The 12,981-nt window shown below is 45.6% G+C and overlaps 1 protein-coding gene across 1 annotated transcript in view; it reads left to right on the top strand.

Moving 5' to 3' along the window:
• The window catches only part of EXOC4 (exocyst complex component 4), a 368,415-nt gene extending 355,434 nt beyond the window's left edge, over positions 1–12,981 (top strand). The window contains exon 18 of the mRNA XM_032185122.1: positions 11,742–12,981. Coding sequence (XP_032041013.1) covers positions 11,742–11,979 — 238 coding nt within the window. The 3' untranslated portion in view covers positions 11,980–12,981. The remainder of the gene's footprint in view (positions 1–11,741) is intronic.

The raw sequence follows: 12,981 nt of genomic DNA, 5'->3' as shown, positions 1-12,981 counted from the left end.
CATTTAAAAAAAAAAAAAAAAAAGGCAAGGGAAGGAGGAACCATCAGTGTGTGAAGAACAACCTTCCCAGGCATTTGTCTGCAGCTGAAATAAAGGTAAATATTGGATTGTCAGCTTGAAATGCATCTCTATTGCCTAGCTCCAGCCTGCAAATGGAAGCAATTAGAAAAATGTCCTGCCTTTTTCACAGTAGGCTGCTTCTTTCTAGCACAAGCCCCACAGATAGAGAGACACACGCAAGTCCTTAAGTAGCAGATTGGTTTACCCTGTCAGTCAGCTCTCATTAGACACTGCAGTGTTTCATACCCAGTAATCTGCTCAGAAGCAACAGATATTGGCGCCGGGCGACAGGTTTTTAAGAGTTACCACTCATCCTTTTTCCATGCACTGAAGCCGTGTCCTTTTTTTCGAGGCCCTTCTCTTAATTAGGTTTAGCTGGGCAGTGGAGCAAAGCAACCTGCTGGTGCAGAGGCACCCAGGAATCAGAAATATTTAACTCAAAATGTGGATGAGCTGGCTGATAGAGGACGGGCTGGGATGGGGCCAGTTGTGGAAAGGGTGGAGGTCAAGGTCATGGCTGAGGGCAGGAGTGAGGACAGAGGGGCAGGGAGTAGCAATGGCATGGGGCCAGTTCCTGCTAAAATGTAGGGAGGAAGAGGGAAAATGAGCAAAGGACAAAAAGAGCACATCTGAGGGGTGTGACAGGGTCAAGCCATGGCATGGTAATAGGGTTAGGGCAGAGCAAGACATCTGGGCAGTGGTGTGCAGTGTAGAACCCGTATAGCAAAGCTTAGGTTATGAATGGAAAGCTCTCCATGGCCAGGAGCCCCAGGACATGTGGCATGTACCCATGGAGGTCAGAGCACTTCTCAGGGTGTCCTGGAGGCATCTTTTTGGCTCAGCAAGTCCCCAGTGACTGGGAGGAAGGTCTAGAGGAATTTCATTGACCTGCTCCTCACTGTTGGCCATAGCTAGAGGTGGGACACCAGGACATGGACTTGTGGTGGACCACGATGTGGCCTGCAGGAACCGTCCCTGCACTTGTCTAACGGAGGCACCTGGGAGCCTTCCTCACTCAATGGTGCTGAAGCACTGATGATGAGTGTGGAATTTGCCCTCATGCTAGAGAATGTGCTCACCTCCAGCTGATTTCCTACTGTACTGCCTTCCTCTAGAGCAAGGGACCACTGATGAGTAGGCAAAGAAGCCCCAACCTCGCCGAGAGGAGACCAGTGGCAAGCCCAGCTCCTGGTCCCTTTACCCATCTTCTTACAGGCTGCATGGAGCAACTTGCCTGATGTGGAGACAAGGTTTTTACTATGGAGAAGCAGCTACATGATGTCCTTTTGCCGAATTCTTCTGTCTCCAAGCACATGCAGAAGCATCCTACCTTTGGTGTTCAGCCACCCCGGTGCCTTTCACCATGAGCTTTCCTGGAAATGATGTGGTCCCTCTGAGTTGGATTTTGAATACGAAGGTGTGATTGCCATAAATACCCTCTGGCTTCCATCCTATGAGACAGGAATGCTGCCCTCAAATGCAAGCTGTGACTTTTGCAGCTAGATCAGGAAAGTATGGAGCAAACCAAGGTGATTCTTCAGCTGCAGAAGGGGATGGGCTGCAGGGCACGAAACTCAGTCCGAGCGGGGAACTCAGGTCAGGCAGACCCTGTCTATATGAGGTAGTCCCTCTGGTGAGGCTGACATTAAAAATTGTGACTCAAATGCAGGAAACATGGAGTTAAGGAGGTGAATTATTGATTGAGCGCAACTATTACCGTATCTGACAGATGGAGACTGTCTGAGAACATTTTGCAGAGTGGCATCTGCACTGCGCCTGATTGGCGTCCCTGAACTTTCACACATCAGATGCAGAATATCAACACACAAACTCTGATGTAGCAATTAAATCTGTCCTGTAATGAACCTGGGCTTGGTAGCCAAGAGAAATCTATACGCTCGGTTACGGACTGAAAGCCTCAGTTCTCGTATTTTGAGAAGGTATTAAAATAATTACATCCAGACCGCTGGGTTTGAACCTACACTTCTGATGTCAGCACACACGGCCATGCATCACTTTCAGGAAATGATCTGCAGTGTGTAATCCCTTGCTCAGATTTTATTGAAGGCTGTAAAGCTTGCTTTGCGTTTTACAATTTGTATTCCAGATTTGAGATAAAATAATATGGCCAGGATGTAAAAATACAGATGACGTCTCACGTCGCATGAGTGCATTAACATCCAGAGCTGGAGTCAGTCCCTCGAGAGCATGCAGAAGAGATCCATCAGATCCGTACTCCACATTGTCATGTGTGCAAAAACAAGGAGAAGAAGAAGAGAGGTGCAAATAATAGCAAGCTTTCCTGAAGAACAGCTTGTATTATGAAAAAGCAATATGTAAAATACGTCTTTTTTAATAAGATTCAGTGCCTTCGTCTTCCAGGTTGTTTTCTTAAGCCCAACGCAACTTGGTAAATGATTGCAATTTTTTTGCAATCTGTTGACTGGTTGGCACACTGGGTGAATTTGTTCTCCCTTCACTGGTAGCATGCAAATGTTCTGAGCATCATCAGGAAAATGCATTTTTTGTTGGGTTCAGAGGTCAGGACCCATTGGGAAGCTGGCCCTGGGAGGTTACAGCATGGGGATGGCCTTTCCTGGGCAGTACTCAACCTTCAAAGCCTACAAAGACTTCAACCTAGCCCTTAATCTCAACAAACCTTCATTTTTTTTAACTGTAAAGCAGCCTTTTGAGAAAACAGAGAAGCTCCGTATGTGGTGTTTCTAAAGTGCTTTGAGATGTACAAATGGGAATTGAAAGAGAAGGTTAATGAGTTAATATAGAAAAAACAGAGGTTCGGTCCTCACAGCAGAATTATTTTGATAACAGGGAGATTTTGTACAGTGAGAAGCACTTTTGTAAATGAGATAAAATTAATGCTTCAGAGCGACTTCCTTGGTTTTGTGGGGCTGGGACCACTCCATCCATTTAGAAGCAGTGCTGGGGTTCTCTCCTCACTTTTCGGGGACCAATTTTGTTTCCCTGGAGCCACGGTCATATTGCCATGGAGTCTTGGGTTTGCAGCCAAGTTCGTGTTGACTCAAAAAGTTGAGATCATGGGAGGTGAAATTACATGAAGAATGGATAGAAGAGGCCACAGTTGTACTGCACACAGCAGCATCGATGCTGACTTAGGCTAAAGTTCCTGAGTTCTTGCCTTCAGGAGCAGGAGAGTTCAAAAGGAGCAATTCAAGGTGGCCTTCTTGCTTTGCCTACTGCAGCAATACCTTGGAGAGACTATGGCTTCCCTCCCTAAGTGTGTCTTTTGCCCTAGATATATTAGAGAGGGAGAAGCAATTTAAACCAAAAGTTTTGTGGCAAGAGCAAATGAGTAGCAGTAGATGTAATTACATCTAGCCAGCAAAGCTGAAGGTTTCCAGGCATCATAATTATGGAGGCCTGGCCTCCATAATTATTTATGGAGGTGTGTGTTAGGTGTGACAAAAGTTTTATGTGGCCAGTGGCCAACAGAGAAGTCCTGGAGAAGAACGTTGAAGGTCTTAAGTGTTAATTCCTTCATCCAGGAGCCACACAGGTCTCTGTTGAAGTCCCCAGCTTCTGGCCCTCTAAAAAGTTGGCACCAAACCCATGCTGGCTGCCTGGTTTCTCTCTAATAACCGACCTCCATAGTGCACTTAACCCAATATAACTACATATTTTACTGTAGAACGAATTGGCTTCCCTCCGTTCCTTGCCCATTCATAGGTGGGAAATCATTGCTGTCAATCCCCTTGAGTGGTGGTGGTGGTGGTAATCCCTCACTGATGAGCCAGCGCGTAGGGTTTGAGGCTGCTGCACCGTTTTGTTTTCTTCCTGATTCGGGTAGATCTGCATCCAGCGTTGAGCAAGTGGAAAGCCGTAGGATACATCCCCAGCCTCAGAAGTTTTTAGGATGGTGCAAGGTGAAGGAGAAGAAGAAGAAGCAATAGTGCCATGAGGCAAGGGCTCTTCCATGAGAACCAGCAGCACGGTCAACACAGTCAACAAATGGTGACGTACTTATTGATGTCAGCTTGGCCACAAAAGCTGGCTTCCCTAATTATTGACGCCACTGCAGCATTCAAACCAAATGAATAAAGGTAGTCAGTAAAAAAAATAATCATAAATCGGAGTTTTCAAGAATTATTGGCAATTTGCCTGACCTCAGCGAGCCGTTCAAACCTCCTCCAAGCACCAAGGGTCAACCCCAGCCTACTACAGGTGGACTCCAGCGTGATGGACCTCGGACTTTCCTATCACAATTCACGTGTTGCATCCTGTTCTCTGTCAGCAAGCAGATCCCGTCGGATGTGTCCTTCACCCATCGTGAGCATTCCCGTTTTTATTCAAAATCAGCAAACACGCACCACTAAACACCTCCTCGATTACAGCACCGGGCTTTTTTTATCTAGTTCCAAGCCACTTGATCCTAAATAAGGCTGTTGGGTGTTTTTTTTTTTTTTTGCCACAGTAAATGTTGTTCCCAAAGGATAGCTAAAATTGTATTATTTTTTGCTGACTGGAGCAATCTTTGCAGTACTTTCCATCGAACTGCTGACTCTCTCTTCTTTAGGGCTACATTCATTTCCACATCTCCTCTCATTTATGCATGAGGCAAGGGGAAAAATTGCTTAATATTCTTTATAAACTGGCATATGGTATAGATAATTTTTTTTCTCTTTACTACGTGCAGTAAAAATGCAAATGCGTGCGGCTTATTTGCAAATGCTGGCATTAATAACTGATATTTAAACAGAATGGATTAGCATTTTTACTGATATATTAAAAAGATTTTTTCCAATCATTTGCACACTCAAAATCAATTTTAATACAACATGCAAATTGAATTTAATTTTTTTTATTTAAAATTGCATTTATCTGCTTGAACCATTAAATTTACTATTTAATATGTACTTTCCAGCTCACTTGGTTAGAATTTCATTGCTCTTTATCTGTATAAATTTAATTAGCCTTGATATCATCAGTATATTATAGAACTAATTAAAGATTTAGATAAGTGCTGAGGGTGCTTGTTTAATACCCTATAAAGTCCCATTTGGAGAGGGAGAAATTCCGTCCTTCGGAGCATCAGCCAGCATGGAGCTACGAGGAGTGGCTCAGACGTCGTGCCTGAAAAAAAAAAAAAATACTTAATGGGCTTTAATGGATTTATCCTTCCTTTGAAAAGCCGTGTAATTACCGCGTGTCGCCGCGCAGGGCAGGGGTGGTTGCTGCCTTGCAGGGGATGGTTTGTGAAATATCCGGGCACGTGTTCCCCTCGTGGTGACGCCGTCTGCTGCGTGGAGATCCCCAGCAGGGCACGCTGGTCCCAGGCACGAGTGATCAACTGGGGGAAGAAGGGAAAAGAAAAATGAGGAAATGCCAAGAACAAAGCTGTCAGATAAGGCAGAGCCAGGCAGGAGATAGGGGGAAAAAGGAGGAGAGGGTAAAGGGGAGATCTTTTGGAAGAGCAGTTATGTTCTGTGCGCATCTTACCTGTTCCTTTCCTGATCATCTCAAGGCTTGCAGGTGTTTTTTCATCTGTATTTTACATAAGGGCATGGAGCAGGGAGAAAACCAAGTGCTTCAGTGACACAGAGCTGCAGAGAGCACCCAGAGGGGGGTGATTTTGAAAAACAGATGTTAAAACAAAGCTGCTTAGCCCGTATAAAGGCCAACACCTAGGTGAGAGGATTTGGTTTTGGTGCTTTGTACACTGTCTGGGTAGTTTTATTTTTAAAAAGGAAAGTAATTGGTGTGTGTAATTTGGTTGTCTTCAATTAAGACTCCACTTTTTTACCCTCCTTAATAAATAAAGCGCCTTTTGATGCCTGGCTCTGTACCCTGTTCAGGTTTTTATGCCCTGAAATCCCAAGGAGGGCACAGGACTGCTCAAGGTGCGAGGGCTTACCACCTCTGCCACTGCTTTCTGCTTTGGACAAATTATTTCATTTTTATCTTGGATTTTCTGGCTGTAGACAACAAAAAAAAAAAAGCTGCAACGATCCTTACCTCACAGCCTTGATTTGTGGGTTTATTAAGGGCTGCAATTTGCAGAAGCGTGGAGCACCATTAAGGTATAAATTCACTTTTATTTCTTCCTCTCGTGTTTTCTTTTCTTTTGCAAACCATTTCAAGTCTTGCATATTTTAGCTTTTTAAGTGCTTTTAATGTTCTTGAGGCTCTCGTGCTGCAGGAACACAGCTCACGGCCGCCTACTCCTGCCCCAAATTGTGCCGTGTGGTCAGAGGGCATCTGCTGGTGGCCTTCTGAGAGGCTGTGAACGAGGTTGTCCCCAGGCCACCTGGAGAAGGTGTAGATCATAGCTGCACACAGACGTTTTGGGCTGGTCTAGCCTCGTTTTAGGCTTTCTCTCCAGTCCATGGAGACCAATAGGTGCTTCTTGGCCATAACTCATCCCACCCGAAGCTGAGAGGAGAGGTCCCCGTTTCTTGATACCTAAACCATGTGAAGTCCCCCTTAGTGCTTTGGGTTCTTCAGCAGGCAGAAAATGGACCATACGACTGTTGTCCTGAGAACTGGTCCAGGTTAATTAAAAATCACGAAAGAAATCTTAAAAAAAATGATGATCAGGGTGTATATTCCCTGGTGGAATAGTGTCCTGAGGGTAATGATATTCCATCATATGTTTTAGGGCTGTGACTGCGTACAGGACTCGAAGGACATGATTTAAGGCAGGCAGTGGTTAGAGTGGCTGTATGATGTGGCAGGTATCTCCATCAGCAGTTTCTGTTTTGGTATCTTAAGCTCCTGAGATGGAAAAAGAGCCAGAGACTCCTGCTTTAACATGCTGATCACTGTGTGCAAACATCACTGCAGTCTTCACGAGGTGTAGGAATTACAGTAATTGCTGGGTTAGGGGGATTTCCCTTGGCTTGGAATTTCAAGTTTTGGGAACTTGCTTTGCAAAATCCCACATGCTACTGGTTCTCACTCCCATCCCATCTCCGGGAACAAGTACCCCTCAGCTCCATCCTCAGCTCTTTCCCGTTCCCACCTTGACGTCTCGTGCTCCGCAGACAGAAGAGCCCCGTGGGCATCTCTTCTCATTCAATAAGTGCTGGAAATCGATTTCTTCTCTATTACACAAACTGAAGGTACCTCATTTCTGCAGCGTCCCTTTCTGCACTCACTCACCTCCTCCGTGTATTTAAATGGGGTGGTTCCACCAAGCTCTGCCTGTACCAAAATTCAGTGACTTTAAACTGCAGCTTTGGTCTTTTTTCCTCTTCAGGTGCACATTCATTGTTCTCTCTTGCATTTTTTTGCCTAGATTTAGTCTGTAAGTGCTTCATACTTAACCTTTTTTACTTTCTTATTGAAGTTCTTATTAGAACATTGTAGAAGTGACTCCCTAATCCCCCAAAAGTGTGGGAGGTAAAGAAAGTAAGAATACTTTTTTTTTTATTCTTTTTGGGTAAATCGGCACCCAGATCTAAGTTCTCACCTCGTGAATCTCTTTTCTGTCTGCATCATTACGGAATGGGCACCCAGCTATATAATGAATGAATAATTAAAGTCAGACTCTTTATTCTGAAACATCACACTGTTCATCTGAAGGTCCCTCTCTTAAGACGAGATCAAGTCATTCGCAGGGAAATCAGAATTTAATTTTGAATTCACCTGGACATCTTTTGAAAACTTTTCTGTGTGCAGGCCTTGGGTTATAGGTTAACATTAGCATTTAAATGGAGAATGGTATTAATAGCCCTCAGAGGAGCTGGTCTCGTCCTGATTGCCTTTTCAGAGATTTTTTTTCTAAATGAGAGAGCTTCTTTATTTTTCTTCTCTTTCTCCAACAATAGCGCTCAAGAAACCATCTTTTTTGATACCTACATACGAAAAACGCATCCTTGCAAAATGGATTCGTTTTTGGCAACGACGTTTTGTTTTATAACTGGTGTAAAAAAATAAAAAAGGTGGTGTTAATTGGCTTCAACACTTTTGATATGCCCATGGGTGGTTTTTTCCTTGGCCTGGGAACCATTTCCACCTGTGATGTTTGGCCTCGTTTATTTGCCTCATTTATTTGCTGTTAGTAGGATGATGTTGTTCGCGTGGTGGTAGATCTTCTGAGCCTGCTGTAGTCAGCAGAAAGAGGACAGTTGTATTTGGGCTTTGGATTAGGCATTACTTGCTCTTAGCTCAGTGTTTCAAAAAGGCACGAAGAGAATTCAAAGGGTGGTTCAGAAACTTTGGACCCGATCTCGTTGCTGTCAGACAGATGAACAGGTTGGTGGCTAGGCTGGTGGGCTGCTGGGACATGAGATAGGGACAGGGAGGAGCATTGAAAGGATGGATTTAAAAAATAAACTAATTAATTAAAATAAATCTTTGTCATGCAGGCAGTCAAAACTGGTTGATCACCCTGTATGAGCAGGCTAGTGGGGATTTTCCTGGTGGAGGCATCATTTCCTCTTCATTTTTGGACACCGTAGACTGTCCTTTACTCTTCACCTGCTCGAAACACGGCCATCAACCCCAAGGGTGGTTATAGGGAGGGTTTGGCCAGGTATTTACCCACCTAAAGAACCAAAGCCTGTGTTGAGGCTGAGTGGATCTCACTGCCCAGGTGATCTGGTTAGGATAAATCAGCTTACATGTGCTGAGCTGTGCTCACATGGAAGCCAACCGAAGGCTTGGAAAGCTAATATTTTTTTTAGATTAGCTCTGCTAATCTGCTATTATTTATTAAGCCATTTGTCAGATGGTAAAATCAACTTTTGATAAATATTAATTCTTCTCCCTGGTTTTAAATCTCAACTTTAGAACCCAAAGCAATCTGCCAGCATTGCAGTGCACAGACATCTCCCTCACCTGTCCATTTATTTCCCCCGTCCCTTACTAACTTGCTTTTCACAACCTCTTCTCGATAATCAAAAGAGCATTTATAATGCCAGGGACAAATACACTTCTGAAAGCAAAATGAAGAGCCTAAATAAAAAATCACAGAACAAGAGGCTCATCCCACTCACTCTTTCATATTTCATTATTTGATAACATCAGAAGATGAGTCCATCAGAGCTGCTTGGGCAAAGGCAAACAGGAGTGTGTCTGATCAATATTTATTAATACTTTCAAAGACAAGGGAGGCAAAGTTGAGCAGACTTCGTAATGGAGTGAATAATTACTCATGCAAATAGGGTTTGGCCGAAGGCGATGCCATGCCAAAGCGGCAGGTTTTTAATTGCACCCAATTAAAAATGCATACCTTTTGCTCGCTCGTCCCGTCTTGCTCACTCGTCTTTTTTTTTTTTTCTGTATTATTTTGCAGGAAATTTTTAATTAAAAAATAATCTGATCCTGAACCGAGTGACAGATGAATCCTGCATTTATGAGGTGCAGGATGATGCAGTGAGCCAGGATTTGGGACAGGCTAGCGGAAAGGCAGCCGTAAGGACGGTGGGGGGATGACAGACCTGCACTGCTTGAGCTTGGCTGATGTTTGGCTTTAACCCCCCAGGAGAGGGATGTGAAGTGGTGTTGGGCACCCAAATGCCCACTGATGTCTTGACCAGTCCTACACTTGGCCATCCCACAGCCTGAAGAACCAGGGCCATGGTGTTATTTAGCAGTAGAGACACAGGGTCAGATGGAGAGATGACCAGAGGGGCTGTGGGCAGGTCGTTTCTTCTCCCTTGTGGTTCCCCACTCGAGGGAAAACCAAAATACTGAGTCCACACAGGGGTGGAAATGTTCTGGGAGGCTTTCTGAAGGACGCTTCCCTTGTAGGAACTGGAAACTTCAGCACATCAGAGGCAAAACTGGTAGCACAGCCCCAACCTCAGATTTCCTCCCTGTGTAGTTGTGGTGTTGTTTGACGTCTTCCGAGTTTAATATTTGCCTCATGGGGAAATAATTAGGAACATTTTGGGTACAGCAGCTCATGCACCTCTGAGAATATGCTTGGGGTTAGGTGGTAGCAGGAGGGATGTGTTCTTGCTCCTTCTTTTGAGGTGGTTTCTCACCTCGGAAGGCCGAGTCCTGGGCTTCGAGCAGAGCCTTGCCACCTCTCAGAGGGAGATATGCCCCGGCCAAGATACACCCTGTCATTTTTTGAAAATCCAGCCAGAGCTGGTAACAGTAAAACCTCGTTTCACATCTGCTCAGCATCAATTCTCTCAAGGTGATTGATGTTCCCTAAGTCACAGCTCTGGCAGCTGGTTTCTCTCTGTGTTGTGTATAACCGTGCTTGAGATATTGCCAATAGCCTCCAAGATAACCTTATATTCGATTCCTGCCTGTGCATTGAAGCAGCTTTATAAAAACCTTGATCTTTTTAGCCCGTTGAGGCTAACGGCGGCTCCTGGGCATGCATTGGGGTGCCAGGACGCTGCAGAACCCAGTGGTAGGCAGCCACCAGGCAAATTTGGGCTCTTAGTTCCTTCAGCATCCCAAATACAACTCATTTACTGTGCTGAATTCAAGCATAAAGGTTATGGGACTACGACCCAAGGGAGGAACTGAAGTGAAAACGCAGCAGACCCGTCCTTAGACCACTGACCCACGGGGTTTTGCCTGTCCCTGCCTGTAACAGGAGCTGTTTTAGTTGAGGAATGAGCTGTGTTTTCTGGCTGGGAGGGAAGTTATTGCAGTGCCGGGGTTAGCCAGACTGGTGTCCCTGTCACCCACCACCCCACTGATGCTTGGAGCTGCCGGGTTTTGGGATCCGAAAGCAGTAGCTGAGGAAGTGTGACTCGGTGTGACCCAAACCTGATGAGGTTGTGGTTGTCGGGATTACCCAAATGCCTTCTGCAAAAATGCCTTCTGATGACCTGGCCCTCCTTCAGCACCAGGAGTTTCACAGCCTGCATCTCAGCTGCACAGAGCTAACAGCCTGATTGATTTTTCTGTTTCTTATTCATCCCCAAAAGCTAGTTTTTATTTGTTTCTTATCCTTTTTATTTTAATGCAGGCAAAGAGCAGAGAAAGGGAAGGAGGTGATCACTTCTCCTGGAGCCCCTACTCTTGGGTTTTAAATAATTTATTCCACCCAGATCTAAGGATTAGCCTGCAGCCTGGCCCTGTCCTCCTACAGAAGCAGGGGGCAGTCGTGGAGGTGCTGGAAGTGACAGGATTTGGTTGAAACAGTCCTTGCTGCCATGTGGTGCAAGAAAGGAATCTTTTCAGTTCTTCCTTGAGCTTTTCAGACCCTTGTTTCTTCACAAGAGTCTGTAACACCAGTATTAAGGTATGCAGTTAGCCAGCTCCTCTAGGAACAGGGGTACTTGCCATCCATACACCACTTTTTTTTGGATTTGAAACCCCAAATAGACCTAAACTTCAGCCAAGCATCACCGCTTGCTGGAGCTTAGTGCATTGGAGCTGTAGGGGAGAAGCTTCCCCTAATCCCTGACCTTATCCTAGGCTCTGCCGTGCACTTCCCATACTTTGTGCTTTAGATGGAAGGATGTAGGAAGCAGGGAGAGTGGGAGATGGGCTCCCCCGTGCATGTACCTGCACGCTTGGCCTCTCCTGGTGTTCAACAGCATCATCTTTGGGCTTCCTTTGTACACCTGGCGATGCCTTCTCTGCTCATGGCACCACTGAATAAAAAGTAAGAGCTGATGGTGTGCCACAGAAATACCCTACAGGATTCTGCCATCCTACAGATGGTTTTCGTGAACATCGAGCCTCAGTACTCACCGGGGTGTTTTTTTTTTTGTTTGCTTGCTTTCCAGGCAGTATTACGAGATGCTCTACAACACAGCAGACGAGCTCTTGAACCTGGTGGTGGATCAAGGCGTGAAGTACACAGAGCTGGAGTACATCTACGCCCTGAACTTACTGCACCGGAGCCAGACGGGTGTGGGAGACCAAACCACGCAGAATATGAGGCTGCAGAGGCTGAAGGAGATCATCTGTGAGCAAGCTGCTATCAAACAGGCCACCAAGGACAAGAAAATCACCACTGTTTAACCTGCTCGGTCGCTCGCCTTCAGTGAGCAGCGGGGGCTGTCAGGTTGCAGGGCCAAATTTCTGTGTTTCTGTTAAAATCGGTGGCAAAAGCGTGAATCTTCTGGGTGGCAGCCTGCTAGCGAGAAGGGAAATGCCATTTGAAATTTGGTTTTGGGGTTCTTCGGGGGGTTTCGATGTGTAATCACGTAGTGCTTCCTTAACGCCTTCTCCCAGGAGTGATGGCACTGCAGGAGGAAGAGGCTTTTTGGCGGAGATGTGGGTGGGATGCTGGGCTTTGCTCTGTCGCTGCTGCTTTGCCTTGGGACGCAAGGCAAGCTGCTCTCTCCGGGGGAATGGGGAAAGAGATTTCACTGGGTTAGGCCAGAATCTTTGGTGTAAGTTCAGACCACACTAAATAAACAGCACTGTGAGAATCAGGAGCAGACCTGTTGATAACGTGGGATCTTGGTGACTTCGAAGCTGTTCCACCACTGTCACCACATGGGAAGCCTATTTCAGCTCTGCCAGTACTAAGTGACAGTCGTAGATGTGTTTAGTTTTCTGCTCTTCCCACTGCAAAGAGATCTAGTTGCTTATTCCTCCGGGTAGTAATAAGCCAGTTCTTGCAGTGGGAGGTGACATGGGACCATTTGTTTCCACTTCTACTTTTCCATTATCACGGAGCCAGATGGCATCAGTTCCTGCAGCTCATACTGCACTGGATGGTGGTGGATGTGGGAGCAAATTGCCAATAGAAGGCAACAGCAGAACTTAATTCTCTTTTTTCTGAATGTATCTTTTGAGCATGCTTAGCTCAGAAGATATTTTGTAGTCGCCATTTGATGCACTGGAAGGACATTAGCCCAGTGCTAATGGTCAGCAGGGGCAGGAGGAGGGTAGATCTGCACTTGTATTTGGCAGGTAAATAGTCAGCCCAGCTGGGTTTCGTGTCCTGAAATAGGTTCTCTCTCAGCTGTTTAACTGCTTCTGCATCAGTCTTGAAACTTCTGAAATAAAGGATAT

Source organism: Aythya fuligula, chromosome 1, assembly GCF_009819795.1.
Source record: "Aythya fuligula isolate bAytFul2 chromosome 1, bAytFul2.pri, whole genome shotgun sequence".
Taxonomy (NCBI): Eukaryota; Metazoa; Chordata; class Aves; order Anseriformes; family Anatidae; genus Aythya; species Aythya fuligula.
The sequence above is the reverse complement of the archived record's forward strand: the minus strand, read 5'-3'. Positions and strand labels throughout refer to the sequence as shown.